The sequence below is a fragment of the Taurulus bubalis genome, assembly GCF_910589615.1.
Source record: "Taurulus bubalis genome assembly, chromosome: 18".
In the NCBI taxonomy this organism is placed as follows: Eukaryota; Metazoa; Chordata; class Actinopteri; order Perciformes; family Cottidae; genus Taurulus; species Taurulus bubalis.
In genome coordinates this window covers 20,134,742-20,153,201 of record NC_136606.1, presented here as the reverse complement: position 1 = coordinate 20,153,201, position 18,460 = coordinate 20,134,742, and the positions used below count along the sequence as shown (strand labels likewise).

Below are 18,460 nucleotides of genomic sequence, written 5' to 3'. Positions count from 1 at the left end.
CACATGGGGTTTATACTCATCCCCACGCTATGCGGACATGCGTCTTTCCCTTCTTTAAGAGGAGCTAGCGGGGTTTTCCAGAGTGGTGGAAACCTGTTGGATCTCATGTGGATGTCCAGCAATACAGAGCCTCAAGCTTCTGCTTAACAAACAACACACCACTGTAATGTGAATAACACACGTTCACGTTGTGCAAGACTGTGCATATCCATGTTCCTTTTGATTGTAGCTCTGAACATGTTTTAGTCATTTGTAACTTGTAGTGTTTCAATTCAGTTTATTTTATGTAGCCCAACATCACAAATACAAGTTCGCCTCGGAGGGCTTTACAATTTGTACACATAACATCCTGTCCCGGGACCTCACATCGGATCAGGAAAAACTCCCCCAATAAAGATAGTAAAAACCCTTTCACAGGGAAAAAAGGGGAAGAAACCTGAGGGAGAGCAATATAGGAGGATCCCTCTCCCCGGATGGACAGAAGCAATAGATGTCATGTGGCCAGAATGAATAACGTAACAGAGTTACAGCACATTCAATGAATGTGACAGAAAATATTCATATAATGAGTAGTATGCATGGTCCATGATCCAGATAGCCACGATCCATTAAGCAGAGGGAGGTAGAGAGGAGAGGCATCCCAGGGGCAGTGGGAGGGGAAAGCAGGGCCATAGCAGCTGGCAGGCCTGGTTCCAGGCCGGTTCCATCAGCAGGGCCATGGCAGTAGGCAGGACCGGTTCCAGGCCAGTTGCATCAGCAGGGCCATGGTTGCATCAGCAGGGCCATGGGGGCCAGGGGGGAGGACCAAGGTCCTCCCTCCTGGTTCCAGGCAGGCGAATCTATGGAAAAAGAAAGTAGAGTTAGTAATATGCATTGAAGAGACAATCATTTATCCAGAAGGAGAGAAAGAAGAGGTGAAGAGGAGAGGAGGAGCTCAGTGTATGCTAAGATGTCCCCCAGCAGTCTAGGCATATAGCAGCATATCTAGGGGCTGGACCAGTTAAGGCTTTGTAGGTAAGGAGAAGGATTTTAAATATGATTCTCGATCTTACAGGAAGCCAGTGGAGAGCAGCTAGTACAGGAGTAATGTGATCTCTCTTCCTCGTTAGTACACGAGCTGCAGCATTCTGGATCAGTTGGAGAGATCCAAGGGATTTACCGGAGCAGCCTGATAATACGGAGTTACAGTAATCCAGTCTTGAGGTAACAAATGCGTGAATCAATGTTTCTGCATCGCGTTGAGACAGGATGTGCCGGATCTTTGAGATGTTTCGTAGGTGAAAAAAGGCGGTCCTTGAGATCTGTACGGTGGTGGTAGATGCCAGAGCGATGCCATCCAGAGAAACCATATCATGAGATACTTGATTTCTGAGGTGTTCTGGTCCGAGTAGAATGACTTCAGTCTTGTCCGAGTTCAGCAGCAAGAAGTTGCAGGTCATCCAGGTTTTAAAGTCTTTAAGACACGCTTGAAGTTTGGCGACCTGGTGGGTTTCATCTGGCTTGATCGACAGATATAGTTGAGTATCATCGGCATAACAGTGATCTGATGCAACTAGAAGATCATTAGTAATTTCAGAGGACGTTTTGATTAGTATTGGGACCAGAAGGATCAGGTTACTATTCTGCCCACTTTGGTGAGACTGGAAACTAGCACAACTGATGATGGGATGCAAGTGCTAACAGGTGCTCACAGGTGAACACAGTACTGGGAGCCAGAGGAGCCTCAGGCTCCTTTAGTCATGTACAATATTGATTTCACAGTCTTAAAATGGTTATTTCCAGTCCTGGAAAAGTCCTTAAAAATAAAATCCTCAAAGTTTTGTAAAAGTCATGTAAATGTGTTATATTCACGTGTTGATGTAAATGCGTTATATTCATGTGTTCATGTAAATGTGTTATATTCATGTGTTCATGTAAATGTGTTATATTAATGTGTTCATGTGTTCTAACCTGATGCTTGTGTTGCAGCTACACTGCGTGGTCTCTATCTGAGTGACAACGACTTCGAGGCCCTGCCCGCTGACATCGGGAAGCTGACCAAGCTTCAGATCGTAAGTTCATGTCACTCAGCTGAGTCCAGTCTGTTGCTATCCAGCCTGCATGTGTGTGTGTCATACACTCACACATGTTAGCTGCGCATAACACATCAATCAATGTCCATGTACTTTGGCATTGAGCCTCAGTTCTGTGTGGAGCCACTGCAGGTCATCCTGAGAGCCTCCTGTCACTTACCCGTCCTTCCCTCTTCAGTCTTTACAGAGATCCAGTTCTCTGCAGGAATTAATAAAGCAATATCCGCTCCACAAAGCTTCACTGAAGTGATGGAAGCATCAGTGTGCGTGTCCTGGCCGTAGCTTTCTAGGCTCAATAGTGTGTTTTTGGTAAAGATGCAGTGCATAGTTCAAACCTAATGACAGTCATCTTCACATCATGCTGCCTCACTATGGCATTCATTCTGCCCTCACAGCTAATGTCATCAACATGTACCGGTGCTGTGTGTGTGTGTGTGTGTGTGTGTGTGTGTGTGTGTGTGTGTGTGTGTGTGTGTGTGTGTGTGTGTGTGTGTGTGTGTGTGTGTGTGTGTGTGTGTGTGTGTGTGTGTGTGTGTGTGTCTTAAAGGAACCAGCTAGATAAAGGAGCTCTGCTGGAGGCCCTGGTGTCACACACATGATGCATAACCATGAAACTACAGTTCCTCCATACAGCAGGACCGGTTATTATATCTGGGATCAATAGCAGTTGCTCAATGTCACTTACTATGAAATAATACAACAGACGTCCACATACAGAAACCGACAATAGCAAAGCCATCTGGGCTGCATTCTAGTGTATTTATGTGTACACAGTTTGTTAGTAGTTTTATGCATCTGCCCGGTTTCCCTTCAGGAAGTCCATGAGGACAAACTACAGCTGTGTGTGTTAAGAGAGAGAGAGAGAGAGTGTGTGTGTGTGTGTGTGTGTGTGTGTGTGTGTGTGTGTGTGTGTGTGTGTGTGAGTGTGTGTGTGTGTGTGTGAAGAGAGTGTGTGTTAAGAGTGAGTTGTGTTTCTCTCCTCATGTGCAGTTGAGTCTGAGGGACAATGATCTCATCTCGTTGCCCAAGGAGATTGGAGACTTGGCTCAACTCAAAGAGCTTCACATCCAGGGCAACCGCCTGACTGTGCTCCCACCAGAGCTAGGTATGCACACACACACACACACACACACACACACACACACACACACAGTATAATACACACTGCCTTCCTCTGACTGCCCAGGGGCAGCAGATCTCCAGGTGAACACTTGAACAGGTGTGTGTGTGTGTGTGTGTGTGTGTGTGTGTGTGTGTGTGTGTGTGTCTGCAGGTAATCTGGACCTGACTGGTCCTAAGCAGGTGTTTAAAGCAGAGAACAATCCCTGGGTCACTCCCATTGCAGACCAGTTCCAGCTGGGCGTGTCCCATGTTTTTGAATACGTTCGCTCAGAGACCTACAAGTAGTAAGTACCTCCACTCTGAACTCTGCATGGTCCCACTGGAGTAGAAGTATAACAACGTGTGTTAGTAGTGGTGGATGTCTAGATGAAGGGACCAGGGCATGAAAACAATGAAGATGGGTGAGAGCGTTCTCCTCTGTCGGGCTCAGTGAGGATGTCTCCATGCTGCCAGTGAGCTGCAGCTCACAGGCTCTCCTCCTGCCTCCTGTTCTCCAACACAGTGTCAGGTACTGAAGAGATAGATACAGGTTTACTCTTCCTTGTCCAGCCTGTTTACGATGCCAACCCTCTCATGGTTTCACCTTTTAACTTGGAATGAACCATCGTGCTCGCTGCGACACAGAGACTGTGTTAACAGCCAGGCAGAGCATTCAGGTCTCCATGTCCTCATCTCTCTAACACGTCATACTGCTGCTGCACAGATAGGGGTTTCCACCAGTGAGCGTTCAAAAGATTTAAACAATCTGCAGTGCAGATCTTCTGGTCTGTGTTTGAGGTGTAATGCGTGTGAAGTCACAAAGTCTAGGCAGTGAAGCAGAACGGGCCGGAGGTTGCACTGTGAAGCAGAAGCTGCTATTAAATCTTTGTTGCTGCAAATCCTGTGAACGCTGCAGACGGCTGCTCTGAGGCGAGCTGTGGAACTGGTGCGTGTGTGTGTGTGCGTGTGCGTGCGTGTGTGTGTGTGTGTGTGTGTGTGTGTGTGTGTGTGTGTGTGTGTGTGTGTGTGTGAGACACACAATAGCACATCTGAACCATGTCCCTTCTATAGCATGTCTGCTTACTTGTAAGAGGAAAGTGTGAGTTACATCTTTCCATACGCTGCTGTTGAATGAATATGAGCTCTTCAGTTATGAATGCATGCATACAGCATCTGACTGGTCCCATCCACCAACAGGTCTGGATCAGCACATACACTGCTTTTGTACTGTGGGGTTTTGGTAAAGCTCATTATGTTTTTAAAGACATTAAGGGTCTTTAAAAATAATGAATGGCATGTGTTATCTGTATATATAGATATATAAATCGATATATGTATAGGTTTGACCACAGGAACGCCCCCTGCATGTTGAGATGAGAGACTGTACGTTGTGTTTGTTCACCAGCGGATCAACGTCCTGTCTGTCAGGTGGATGATGGAGAGCTCAGCTCCTCTGGTTTATGGACTGCTGTCTGTCTTTGTGATCAATCACTGTCAACGTTCAAGTCAGCACTCAGAAAGCAAACATGCATAATGCATTCATCATCATCATCATCATCACCACACGGTGTGTGTGTGTGTGTGTGTGTGTGTGTGTGTCAGGCCGTCAAACATTCATTCTTTTTGCTAGTAGATGACAACAGATGATGAGTTTTCAAAAGAGGAAACATTCAACAATCAATTAGAACGGATTGTCACGGACCAGCTGATTCTGCACATGACATGTCTGTTTACACTTATGCTTATACTGGTGTTAGAGAGCGACTGACCGCATACGACTGATTTGTTCAGTGGTGGCCGTCAGGGCCTGTAAGCCTTCTCTGCTGGCCTCAACACAATCACAAAGTTATAGCTATTTTATAGATTTTTCTTTTTTTCTTTCACAAATACACTCCATGTATTCTAATACGTTTTCCTACCAGCTCATGTTCTCATTGCACAGCTCCTGTCTTGTCTGCTCCTCAGCTGCTGGTAAGCTGAACTCTTGTCCAATCACATAAACAAGAAAGAAAACACAACGTGACAAAAAAGGAGAAGAAATTAACTAAGCTGTAAAAATGTGTTATGACAAATAGCTCTTGTGCCTCCTCTCATCGTGCTGCCTGCACTAGAGATGTAATGTATTCATGTCTCTCACCTCACGGAATGATGTGCAACCGGAACTAGTCATTACAATGAAGTATCTTAGTTTGACGTTCTTTCATTAGTAAAAGAACTAGCTTCATCTTGGTCAATAACATGTATTTGTTTTATTAGCTGCAGCTCTGAGGCTCGCCTGCAGGGTGAGCCTCATCTGACGGATAGGAACCTGAATCTGAGACGCAGCTACTCCTCAGAGACCCTTTACATTCAGTAAAGGACTCCTCAGAGACCCCTTTACATTCAGTAAAGGACTCCTCAGAGACCCTTTACATTCAGTAAAGGACTCCTCAGAGACCCTTTACATCCAGTAAAGGACTCCTCAGAGACCCTTTACATCCAGTAAAGGACTCCTCAGAGACCCTTTACATTCAGTAAAGGACTCCTCAGAGACCCTTTACATCCAGTAAAGGACTCCTCAGAGACCCCTTTACATTCAGTAAAGGACTCCTCAGAGACCCCTTTGCATCCCGTTCTCTTGAGGTGATGAACGGGGAGGACCAGCCTCAGCATCATGCGTCCCTGCTTTCAGGCCGCTGTGACTCTGACGAGGCCTCTAGTCTGTGAGACCCGTAGAGACGGTGAGAACCGAGAGGAAGAGGAAGATGTTTGAGTGGAAGTGAAGGCGTGAGAGAGAAGCACGCTGATGCACACATTGGCAATCACACGCAGCTTCCTCTCAGGCAGGTGCTGAAGCACAGCTCCATTCACACCTGCTAAATGTCCTCCATCCTCCAGCACTGTGAACACACACACACACACACACACACACACATCTGTTTGCACCTCCAGTTGCTGTGTCATTTAGTGGAATGCCTATTGACGTGACAGAGACTCTTTACGGTGGAGCCAACACTGAACATCTAGAGCAGTGGAGAACATCTAGAGCAGTGGTGAACATCTAGAGCAGTGGTGAACACTGAGAACATCTAGAGCAGTGGTGAACATCTAGAGCAGTGGTGAACACTGAGAACATCTAGAGCAGTGGTGAACACTGAGAACATCTAGAGCAGTGGTGAACACTGAGAACATCTAGAGCAGTGGTGAACATCTAGAGCAGTGGTGAACACTGAGAACATCTAGAGCAGTGGTGAACATCTAGAGCAGTGGTGAACACTGAGAACATCTAGAGCAGTGGAGAACATCTAGAGCAGTGGTGAACACTGAGAACATCTAGAGCAGTGGTAAACACTGAGAACATCTAGAGCAGTGGTGAACACTGAACATCTAGAGCAGTGGTGAACATCTAGAGCAGTGGCGAAGACTGAACATCTAGAGCCGTGGTGAACATCTAGAGCAGTGGTGAACACTGAGAACATCTAGAGCAGTGGTGAACATCTAGAGCAGTGGTGAACACTGAACATCTAGAGCAGTGGAGAACATCTAGAGCAGTGGTGAACACTGAGAACATCTGGAGCAGTGGTGAACATCTAGAGCAGTGGTGAACATCTAGAGCAGTGGTGAACATCTTGAGCAGTGGAGAACACTGAGAACATATAGAGCAGTGGTGAACACTGATAACATCTAGAGCAGTGTTGAACATCTAGAGCAGTGTTGAACATCTAGAGCAGTGGAGAACATCTAGAGCAGTGGAGAACACTGAGAACATCTAGAGCAGTGGAGAACATCTAGAGCAGTGGTGAACACTGAACATCTAGAGCAGTGGACAACATCTAGAGCAGTGGTGAACATCTAGAGCAGTGGTGAACACTGATCATCTAGAGCCAATAAATAATAATAATAGATTATTGTGTGGGTATGTCAGTCACTCGCTGACAGACCAGAGGCTGGACCACCACGCAGGATCAGTGAGGTCACACTTACTGACCCTTAAAGCTCGGTACCTGGATAGTAAATATATATTGTACAAGTCATAAGTCAGACTAAAAGCAACACATTTTAAACTGACACAAAAAAGCATGGCATAAATCCCCGACTGTGAGAATGTAAATGAACAAGTGTATAATATCTCATCCAGAGTGGTGACTATAATGTGTGTGTTCTGTTTAGTGAACGCGTTGCAGATGTTCTGCTGCTGAGAGATGTTTCAGCCGTGTGCTTCCATCTGTAACGCCGGCGGTGTGAAGCACAAGCTGTATATATTATCTTATTCTACATTCATCAGCTTCCTAAGCCGTGTGTTGCAATGTGACATGTCAGGCTGCATGACGGGTCGCTCTGCTCCGCTTACTTTGTTTGCTGTGAGAGAAACCTCACTGCTTAAAATTATGTTTTTATATATATTTTTTTTTGCCACCAAGTCGATTTCACACCACTGGGGTTGCAGCTGAAAGAATTACATCTAAGCAACCGGTTAATTTAACGGAATACACACATGACGTTTAACAGTAATATTATGAATTGTTGGTTATGTTCGTTACGCATCCACACAGTAGGAGATGTATTACATCTGACTCGGGTGTTGTACTTCTACGTGTCTGTCCACCATGATATCCTTCCACTCGGCGCCGCATCACAGCCTGCTCTGTCTCTGTGTTGTGACAGCCTGCTCGCCCGATCAGGAGCCGGTCCTCAGAAGGGCCGGACCCGGCTCTGCTTGGTGCCGAGGCTCAGACGCTGCAGATGGACCGGGCTCACTGTAATGAGAATGTGGGGAAAGAGAGAGCTTTCTCTCTGTGTCATCACACACTTATGAATGTGTCCACAACCAGGGATCAGAGCTTAGTTTGCTCCGTCCTGCGCTCTGAACATGAGATGCTGTTAGAGCTGCCCGCCGGAGGGCGGGACACCTCCTGCCCACCATGCACCATGACTACCTGACCATTGGCTCACCAGAGAACATGTACATGTAAACCTAGTTCATGTGCATTCACTTCACAGCTCAGAGAGTCCTGAGTGGGTTCTGCCATAGTTTCTCTCTTCTCACCCAGGAGGAGGAGGACAAAAAAAACTACAACCCTGAATAAGGCTTTTGTTTGGGAATCTGCCCTCCCAGATGGTTTGTGACACTGAACCATTGGAAACCGTTTTAAAAAGGGCAGGCGCCTTTTTGTTTAATCAAACTCTGAACAAGGCCGGTCGGGAGAAGAAGAGAGGGAACATCGTCAGTCGTTGTCATCTTGTTTCTTTCTGAAGAACATTGTCAGTTTTAATGGAACTGATGCACCGTCCGGCTGACGGCACCACGCGTCCAGGAGGCGCTCTGGTCTGACAGGAGTTTTCTACTGGACCACAATAATGCAAACAAGCCCTGTTCACTCTCAAGAATCATTATCAATCACCAAAGACATATCTCAAACACCAGCAAATAATAATGCCGATTGATTATTACATCCTTTACTGCCTCCTGGCCTGATATGTAAATGTAGACGAGCAGAACAAGGACAAGTGTCTAACTCACGGTGAGGTAAGAGTCAGAGCTGCTGCTGGAGCCTCCAGCTCGACCAGCAGGGTGGACGCTGCCGTGTTGTGTTGTGTTGCATAGATTCATAAGGAGGTCAGGTGCAGACAAGGTTATGAAAGTAGTTTTTATGGGTTCAGACGATCCATTCTCCTTTTATAATGTGAATAACCAGGATATTAAATGGCAGGTTAGCTGAGATTAAACTGAAAGTAGAATTGTGTGTGTGTGTGTGTGTGTGTGTGTGTGTGTGTGTGTGTGTGTGTGTGTGTGTGTGTGTGTGTGTGTGTGTGTGTGGACACAGTTGGAGGTTATTTATGTTGATTTAAATAAGGGATGAAATAGTGCTCTCCTCCCTCCCAGCAGGAACTAACCATCAGAGATCCTCCATTGGCTCAAAGCTCTGGTTCCTTGTCATGAATCTTAATTAGGATGTGTTCTTCTCTCTGCTCCCCGTTCCGTATCTTCACAGCTTCTTCTCTTCCCTCATGTTTCTCTGGCTGTAGAAGAAGCTCTGAGGATGAGGAGGCTGTGAGAGGAAGGCCCCGTCAGATCAATAACCTTTGGCCTCCCTCTGCATTTATCACACACACAGAGGAAAGAAACCAATTTAAACACACACACACACACACACTTTCCATGATTAATTAAGCCGTGTGGAATAGAGCTCCATAAAGACATCAGGATTCTCTCCTCCTGCTCTAATTGGCCGAACAGTTCCTCACCAGAGCTCCTCTCTTATGAGAAGAGGAAATCTTTATGTTGATCTTTGGCTAGAGCTGTGTTGCTTGTAGAAAAGCATAATGAAACCAGTCTGTCATGCTGTGTGTGTCTGAGTGGTTGAGGCTGGTTGGTTCTCTATGTTCTCCAGGGTTCTGGCCTCTGCAGCACAGAGAGAGAGAGAGGGGAGAGCACCGAGGGGACGAGACGTCTGCTCTGTCTGCAGAGCGACTGAGATCAGACGAAGCCTTCCTTATCCACATCTTACTGCATGTTCCAGGATAGGAGAGCAGAGGGAACACACAGCACACAACACACAGCACAACACACAGCACAGCACAGCACAACACACAGCACAACACACAACACAACACACAACACAGCTGCCCGTATCCACTAATACACGATGAAGACTTCCATGCTGTTGTCGTCATGTTCAGCTCTCGTAGAGAAGCAGCTTCCTGTAGCGTGGTGCAGCTCACAGTGAAGAGCATGTTCAGTGTTCCTCAGGGACCCCATGACTTGAGCTCTGGTTGTTGGTCACATCCCGCTGTGTCTGAATGTGTTATCCTCAGCAGCAAACACAAAGCTCTGATTCACAAACCCTTGTCCAAAGCGTTGCGTCTACTTGGTGATGCTTAACTCTGAGAGCTGGGCAGAAGAAGAGAAACGCTTTTATTCAGGGAGCGCTGCTCATTCACATGACTGAGTTTCCTGCATCCAGTCTTCATCGTTCAAGAGAGAATGGATGAGTTTACCAGTGAAAGGATCAGGATAAGTCCTGAACTCATCTGGATACGAAGCAAAAGTCCCAACGCTACTACCGTAAAGGTCGGGTTACAAGCCGCTACTACGTTCAGTGGTTGTCCCCGCTAGTTCACCGCTGTAGCCAGCTAGCGCTCCGCTAGCTCTCTTTAGCTCCCTGACAACCACTGAAGGTAGCAGGACCAGCTTCGGCTCGACACCCGACTCGGGCACAGGGGCAGTAGTAGCAGTGGCAGTAGCAGCGGCAGCAGTAGCAGCGGCAGCAGTAGCAGCAGCGCTAGCTAGCAGCAGCGGGGACAACCACCTAACGTAGTAGCAACTTGTAACTACATGTAGCTACATGACTGTTGTTCTTCATGTCAAGAGGATTTATTTTACAAATGAAATGCAATATTATAATTTGTAGTTTTGCCACTTGCGATAGTAGCAGCCTCTGCGCATGAGATCCATATTATCAATGTGCACAATACCTTCTGACAACAGGAAGTTGTAAAAGAGTCCTGCATGGATCCAGTTTGCACACTGGTACCGGCCCACACCTGAAAAGCGCAACGCAAAGAGCATCTACTTCCTGCTCATTCATGGAAGTGCATTCCAGTCCAAACAAACAAAATAACATGAACATTGATCATATTGATCATGCAGACCTCAGAGGCAGAACCAGCAGACATGTTCTGGGTGATTCTATTCACTTCCTTTAAGCCCAGCTGACAGCAGGAAATGGCACGCTGGATGTTGTTAGTGACCAATGGAAGAAGCCTCAGACGGTCTTTCTGGGTCCAGACAGACCGAGCAGAAACGCTCCTCACGAGGACGCAGGTCAGTTCTAGGGACGCGCCTGTTTAACACGCCTGTTTAACACGCCTGTTTAACACGCCTGTTTAACACGCCTGTTTAACGCGCCTGTTTAACACACCTGCCATCCTTCTGTCACACAAGTTGTGTAAGCTGTGATTCCTGCAGCATTTCCTTACATCGCGTCTCAGGTGGTGACATTTAGCTGTGACATCACAACCTCTGTACAGCCGTCATGAACCACACTGCTTCATCCAGACCAGTCCTCTGGTCCAGGACTCTGAGCCCTCTGTCCTCAGTGGCCTGTACTGATAGACCAGAGTGTGACATCACAGCAACACACACTGGAACACTAGTCATGAAATGATGTAGAAACATCAACATCCATCTCCAGCCAGGCTGCTGTATTCTCTCTTCATATTGATGTATTGTTCTCCTTTATGACACACTGACTGATCACTCCCCTCCTCTTCCTCTCCTCCTCTTTCCCATACATCCTTCTTTCCTCAACTCATCCATCAATGCTGGGAACCCACAATTACAGCAGCAGCAGCTCGTTATGACAGCACCAAGTGTGCTGCCCTGGCTGCGTATTGACAAAATGAATAATCTTTTCTTAAAGCAGCGTACACAATCAGTCACAGCAGCTCTCCTCCTCTTCACACACAAGCAGCTGCTGTGGCGCAACCTAAATAACTATTTAGTCTTATTGAGTACAAAACAAGTGCATGAACACAACACAAGAAATTATACAGTAAGTAAGACGGGGACAAACAACATTGGAGGTCATATCTTATATATCAGAAATATCTTTATGACGTAATAATTTCTGTCTTCCAGAAATAAAACCAAAGTGGAAATGTAATACCCACTCATGTTGTTCCATGAAGAAATATCAAACTGGTAATAATATCTGTAGTATATTTCTGTTGAGGGATTGATGATATGAATACAACATGAAATGAATAATGTTGACCTGACGGTTTGATTTGATGTTGTGTGTAATGCTCAGCAGTTATCCCTCTCACCTGGAATGAATGGAGCGGTTTATGAACATGACAGAAAGGGGCACACATGGGGCTCAACACGAGTTACGGATGTAACTACGCTTCTATGAATCCTGGATGCTCAACACTGGCTATCCTCCGTCTCGCACACGCAGGTGGAGTCTTTATAACAAGTCACCTGTGACCTCGGATGACCCCAGCCGGGTACAAGTTCCAGCTTCATCCTGAGATCAGACCTGTGGAATCTTCTCACGAGATTCCGAGTGACCAAGAACTCTGGCGGTCATCCAAGATTCATAGAACCGTAGTTACCTTCGTAACTGTCGTTCTGTTTCATCCTTAACACTGGAGGACTTATCAACACAAGGAATCCAAGTAACTACCTCGAGTGACTCAAGCAGAGGAACCACAGCCAGTGGGGGAGGGGTGCAACGTTCACTCTGTAGCATCTGGAGTCATCTGTGTCATAGCTCTGACCTCCAATGAGAACGCTGATTTCATCGACATGAGGAATGACAACACAGCCGTAAAGTGTGAGTGAAACACGGCTACACGGACACGAAGAGAAACGTGTTTATTCCACACGGACACAAATAGAGACGTGTTTATTCCCCACGGACTAATAGAAACGTGTTTATTCCCCACGGACTAATAGAAACGTGTTTATTCCCCACGGACTAATAGAAACGTGTTTATTCCAGACCGACGAATAGAAACGTGTTTATTCCACACGGACTAATAGAAATGTGTTTATTCCAGACCGAAGAATAGAAACGTGTTTATTCCACACGGACTAATAGAAACGTGTTTATTCCACATGGACTAATAGAAACGTGTTTATTCCACATGGACTAATAGAAACGTGTTTATTCCAGACCGAAGAATAGAAACGTGTTTATTCCACACGGACTAATAGAAACGTGTTTATTCCAGACCGAAGAATAGAAACGTGTTTATTCCACACGGACTAATAGAAACGTGTTTATTCCACACGGACTAATAGAAACGTGTTTATTCCAGACGGACTAATAGAAACGTGTTTATTCCACACGGACTAATAGAAACGTGTTTATTCCACACGGACTAATAGAAACGTGTTTATTCCACATGGACTAATAGAAACGTGTTTATTCCACATGGACTAATAGAGTCGTGTTTATTCCAGATGGACTAATAGAGATGTGTTCATTCCAGACGGACAAATAGAAACGTGTTTATTCCAGACGGACTAATAGAAGTGTGTTTATTCCAGATGGACTAATAGAGACGTGGCTGAAAGGCCTCCTGTGCAGACAGGTAGTCTGTATATATGAGGCTGTCACATGGTCAAATAGCTCTGGAAACCAACTCCCACCTACATGTCTGGCCTTGGATTTGGGGGATTTCCATGTGGATGTGTCCTGAGACTCTTTACCCTAACTGCTCCCCGTTGCTGTGTCTACGGTCTATAGAGTAAACATGCAAGTCTCTTTGGATGAAAGCGTCAGCTAAATGAAATGATGCCCAGTCAACGCTGTGATTGGCTGGCTGTTCCACGTGACAGGAGTTTGGATGTCATGCTCCATTGTGGCCATGCCCCTCTCTACAATGGTCTGCTTCACTCAGAACACTTTGAATTCATTTTGCACAAAGTTTCTACTGTTCCCTTAGACACAGCTGTTGAGCTAAAGGCTAACCGGCTCACAGTGGCTATGCTAATGTTGAGCAGGTTGCTTTAGCATGGTCACCAGCTTAACGTATTGTGTTTGCGTGCCGCCTTTAGTAGTTCTCATCCCACAGAGGCTGCTGCAGGAAGGAGGTAGAGATGACTGCTGCTGGCCTGGAGGAGAAGCTCAAGAGGAACGAGGATTACAATGAGGGGTCATGGATGTGTTTACAGCAATGTATTACCATCCATCCAACAGTTCTTAAGACATTTCACTCAAAACCTCAACTGGAGATCCCCTTGCTGGCGTAAGGGGATCTCCAAAGTCCTGAGGCTGCATTGCCTGGAAACTGAATGTGTGACCAACATGTCATGCCATCTGGTAGATGTGGAAATATTACAGTCTATATTTCTAGTATTTCAGAGACACAGACAGACCACCCTGTGACCTGAGCTCCAGCATGGTTCAGCCATCAATAGTCAGAGTCCCGGCTGCTTCAGACTCACTGCTGCTCCAGAGACCTCCTCCCTGTTCCTCGATCTGGGACCCAGCTGACTGAGCATCAAGCTCTCTCTCTCTCTCTCTCTCTCTCTCTCTCTCTCTCTCTCTCTCTCTCTCTCTCTCTCTCTCTCTCTCTCTCTCTCTCTCTCTCTCTCTCTCTCTCTCCCTCTCTCTCTCTCTCTGTCTCATGCTGTCCCTGCAGACCAGACGAGGTCTTCAGTGCAGTAGTCAGACATGTTGTAGTGAGGAGACTGTGAAGTAAAGCTGTATCTGACGTAACATTCACCCTCTCTCTGTCTCTCTCTCTCTGTCTATTCAATTAGCTTTATTGGCATGAATGTTGGAACAACAATATTGCCAAAGCATCAAGACACAGTACAAACACACAAAAATGTACAACTCTCATGGACAGCAACAATAATAAGATTGTGTGTGTGTGTGTGTGTGTGTGTGTGTGTGTGTGTGTGTGTGTGTGTGTGTGTGTGTGTGTGTGTGTGTGTGTGTGTGTGTGTGTGTGTGTGTGTGTGTGAGACTCACTGTCCCTCAGGTTGTGACAACAGGACATAAGCAGCAACAAGCTGTGCTGTGTTTCCCTAACTATAAGCGCTATCAAAGAGGAAAGTCTTAAGTCTACTCTTAAATGAGGTGACTGTCTGCCCCCCGGACTGAAAGTGGAAGCTGATTCCACAGAAGAGGAGCCCGATAACTGAAAGCTCTAGCCCCCAACCTACTTTTTAACACTCTGGGAACCACAAGTAACCCTGCATTCACTATACTATAAGGTCCTTAAGATATGATGGTGCATCACCAGTTAAGGCTTTGTAGGTAAGGAGAAGGATTTTAAATATGATTCTCGATCTTACAGGAAGCCAGTGGAGAACAGCTAGTACAGGAGTAATGTGATCTCTCTTCCGCGTCCTCGTTAGTACACGAGCTGCAGCATTCTGGATCAGTTGGAGAGATCCAAGGGATTTACCGGAGCAGCCTGATAATACGGAGTTACAGTAATCCAGTCTTGAGGTAACAAATGCGTGAATCAATGTTTCTGCATCGCGTTGAGACAGGATGTGCCGGATCTTTGAGATGTTCCGTAGGTGAAAAAAGGCGGTCCTTGAGAACATGGAGGGGGTCTTGTGAGTTTGTTTGAAGGTGATTCCAGAAATGTAGTGCTTGTTTGTGGATGTTTATTATAAGGGGATATCTGCCTAATTCTGCCCTACATGCATTTGTTGGTGTCTTTCTTTGAACGTTGAGGATCATTCTGCAGAACTCTGCATGTAGGGCTTCTGTGGGGTGTTTGTCCCATTGAGTGTAGCTATGGTGACTGAGTGGACCCCAAACTTCACTACCATACAGCGCAATGGGCTGGATCACACTATCAAACATCTTACACCAGATTTTGATTGGAATTTGGATAATGTAGCATGTTCTTTTAATTGCATGGAGGGCTCTTCTGGCCTTTTCTTTTAGTGCATTCACTGCCAGGCTGAAACTCCCTGAGGCTGTGATAGTCAGACCCAGGTAAGTGTAGCTCATTGTGTGTGTTATGGGTGTGTTTCCTAAAGTAAAATGGTGTTTGCTTTTCTGACATCTGGGCCTTTTTTGGAAGATCATAATGTGAGTCTTCTTTAGGTTTACTGCCAGGGCCCAGTTCTGACTGTAGTCCTCCAGCAGGTCTAGCTGCTGTTGGAGTCCCTGCTTTTTCTCTCTCTCTCTCTCTCTCTCTCTCTCCCTCCCCCCCTGTTGATGGCGATGGTGTCGGTGGCAGCATTCAGTTGAAAGTGTTGACATGTGCTGGAGGCAGAAAGAGGAGAATACAAGACGCTTCAATCCCAGACTGACGGGTCCACCACTGTGTGTGTGTGTGTGTGTGTGTGTGTTTTTGTGTGTGTGCATGTAGGAGAGCATGGTGTCTTCTGTACTTCTGAAAGGGATGTGATGATGATGTTCACGTGTTCCTGAAGGAAGCTTTGCTTACCAGCTTCTCCATCATCCTCTCCTGATGCTGTGCTGAGCCTCAGGAACATACTGAGCCTGTAGTGGAGGATCCTCCGGTCCAGGTCCTAGCTGGTTAGCTTAGCCTCCATCTCTCTCTGTTGTGGTGGTGTTTAGTCCAGCAGGTCCTAGCTGGTTAGCTTAGCTTCCATCTCTCTGTAGCGAAACACCAGCCAGTTGGCATAGCATAAAAAGTCACTTTGTCACTGACGTGTTCCAACGTTTCCAGCTTTAGTCAGCTTGTTATAAACCCCGGCCAAGCATGAATACAGTAAGAGGAGGAAAACCCAAGATGCAATTACTAACAGGCTGGAGGAAGAGGAGCTGAGGAAGAGTTCCAGTCCAACGAGCTGCTGGACCAGAGAACCCACGGGAGAGGAGTGACAGACGGGTCCACCACTCAGCTTAATGCACACGAGACTGACCATCCAGCTGTGTGTGTGTGTGTGTGTGTGTGTGTGTGTGTGTGTGTGTGTGTGTGTGTGTGTGTGTGTGTGTGTGTGTGTGTGTGTGTGTGTGTGTGTGTGTGTGTGAGAGAGAGAGTGAATATTTGGTGTTTCAGTATTTGTTCCAATTAAACTGTCCACCACTCTTTATCTGGTGAGGAGTGTGATGTGGGGGAGGGTTGTGATCCATGACGTTCTATAGATGTGATCCAGTCAGAGTGAGTTACTACATGCTGCAGGTTCTATGTGATCCAGTCAGTGAGGTACCACGTGCTGCAGGTTCTATGTGATCCAGTCAGTGAGGTACCACGTGCTGCAGGTTCTCCCTGCAGAGCGTCTCTAACCCCTCTGTGCTCCTCAGCCTCTACGGCAGACACATGCAGGCCAACCCGGAGCCGCCCAAGAAGAGCAACGACAAGAGCAAGAAGATGAGCCGCAAGCCGCTGGCCGCCAGGAACAAGTGAAGAGGATGAAGAGGACTCTAGAGGATAAACGAATCACTGCATGTGCCTTTCTTTCTGTTTTTATAAAATAAACATTTTGTATTTCATTTAAATGTATTAATCATGTTCGAAAGAAGTTGTGTTAAATATAGTTTGGACTTTATTCCACTGAGTACAGAGGGATGTTTTTTATCTTTATCTTCAACTCTTCTGAACGGTTTCTTTTGGTGCTATTTACTTCCAGTGCTTTGACATATATGAAACATTTCCATAAGCACTCATGTAGACTTAGTTATAATGCATTATAATGTCATCCGTAGTTTCTGTGCAGAAGGCCTCAGAGGACCAGCATCAAGAGGTCTGATGCTGGTGTCTGCTGCTCATGAGGAACCACCTGAGAACAGCTTCTCTCTGGCAGCTCTGCTTATGAATCATTAATATGAACATTATTATGAACCTTATTAATCACCATTCATCAGTGATGGAAGCATTCTAAGTATTATACACATCTCCATTCCTACTGGAATGTTGTTGCTGATTCAGCAGTTTTCACACAGTCTGCATCCCTTCAGCTACAGAAACATTCAAATATTAAGGACATGAATGACTATTTCACTTTTTTATATTTCTTTTTGAATATTAAGCTGAGGAGAAATCTCTGAATTCACTTTCAAATCCACTTCACTTTGAAGTTCTACTACTTCAGCAAATGTTCAGTTTCAGATCAAATTGACTTTTTAAACCCACAAGACTTTGAAATATTACATTTTAATGTAAGTGTTTTATGTTATAACAGTTGCTGCGTATTCCCCTGACCTGATGTTACTGATTCTGTTGCTGTCCTGTGTTCAGCGTGGTGCCGTCAGAAAAGACTCCTCCGCTCTTCATGGAGTGCACTTCATCCGTCTGATATTCATGCAAACTTTATTTCTTCAGCCTGAACACATTTTCTGTAATAAATGCTTTTTAAATTGAGTTATTTTTCATACCTTCCATTCCACAGTCTCTCTGTGAGCTTCTCCTCAAAGCGTTACACGTGTCATCACATGTCATCACATGTCATCACGTGTCATCACGTGTCATCACATGTCATCACATGTCATCACATGTCATCCTGTTGCAACGCTGATGTCACCATTCACATGCACTGTGCTTTCATCACAGGCCAACACACACATCACGCTGCTGTCCAGAACACTTCAAATAAAACATCACGTCTTCTCTTGTTTCCTTCATTTCAGAGAGAGATTCAGTCCAATGTGAGCAACACCAAGTGTGAGCTAAGCTACACTCATGGTTTAAGTAGAACTAACTTATATCCCATTAGTATTCTACTGTAGTGTTCTTATCTTCACTTTGTTCATCACACCAAGCAAACAAAGGTTTAAGCTACAGAGTAGACTGGACTAAAGGTTTAAGTTAAGGAGTAGACTGGACTAAAGGTTTAAGTTAAGGAGTTGACTGGACTA

At 45.8% G+C, this 18,460-nt stretch overlaps 1 protein-coding gene across 1 annotated transcript in view; it reads left to right on the top strand.

The window, feature by feature from the left end:
- The window catches only part of rsu1 (Ras suppressor protein 1), a 30,795-nt gene extending 12,590 nt beyond the window's left edge, over positions 1-18,205 (top strand). Inside the window, exons 6-9 of the mRNA XM_079233907.1 lie at positions 1,969-2,051; positions 3,063-3,177; positions 3,346-3,478; positions 16,910-18,205. Coding sequence (XP_079090033.1) covers positions 1,969-2,051; positions 3,063-3,177; positions 3,346-3,478; positions 16,910-17,012 — 434 coding nt within the window. The 3' untranslated portion in view covers positions 17,013-18,205. The remainder of the gene's footprint in view (positions 1-1,968; positions 2,052-3,062; positions 3,178-3,345; positions 3,479-16,909) is intronic.
- The last annotated feature ends 255 nt before the right edge of the window (positions 18,206-18,460 follow it).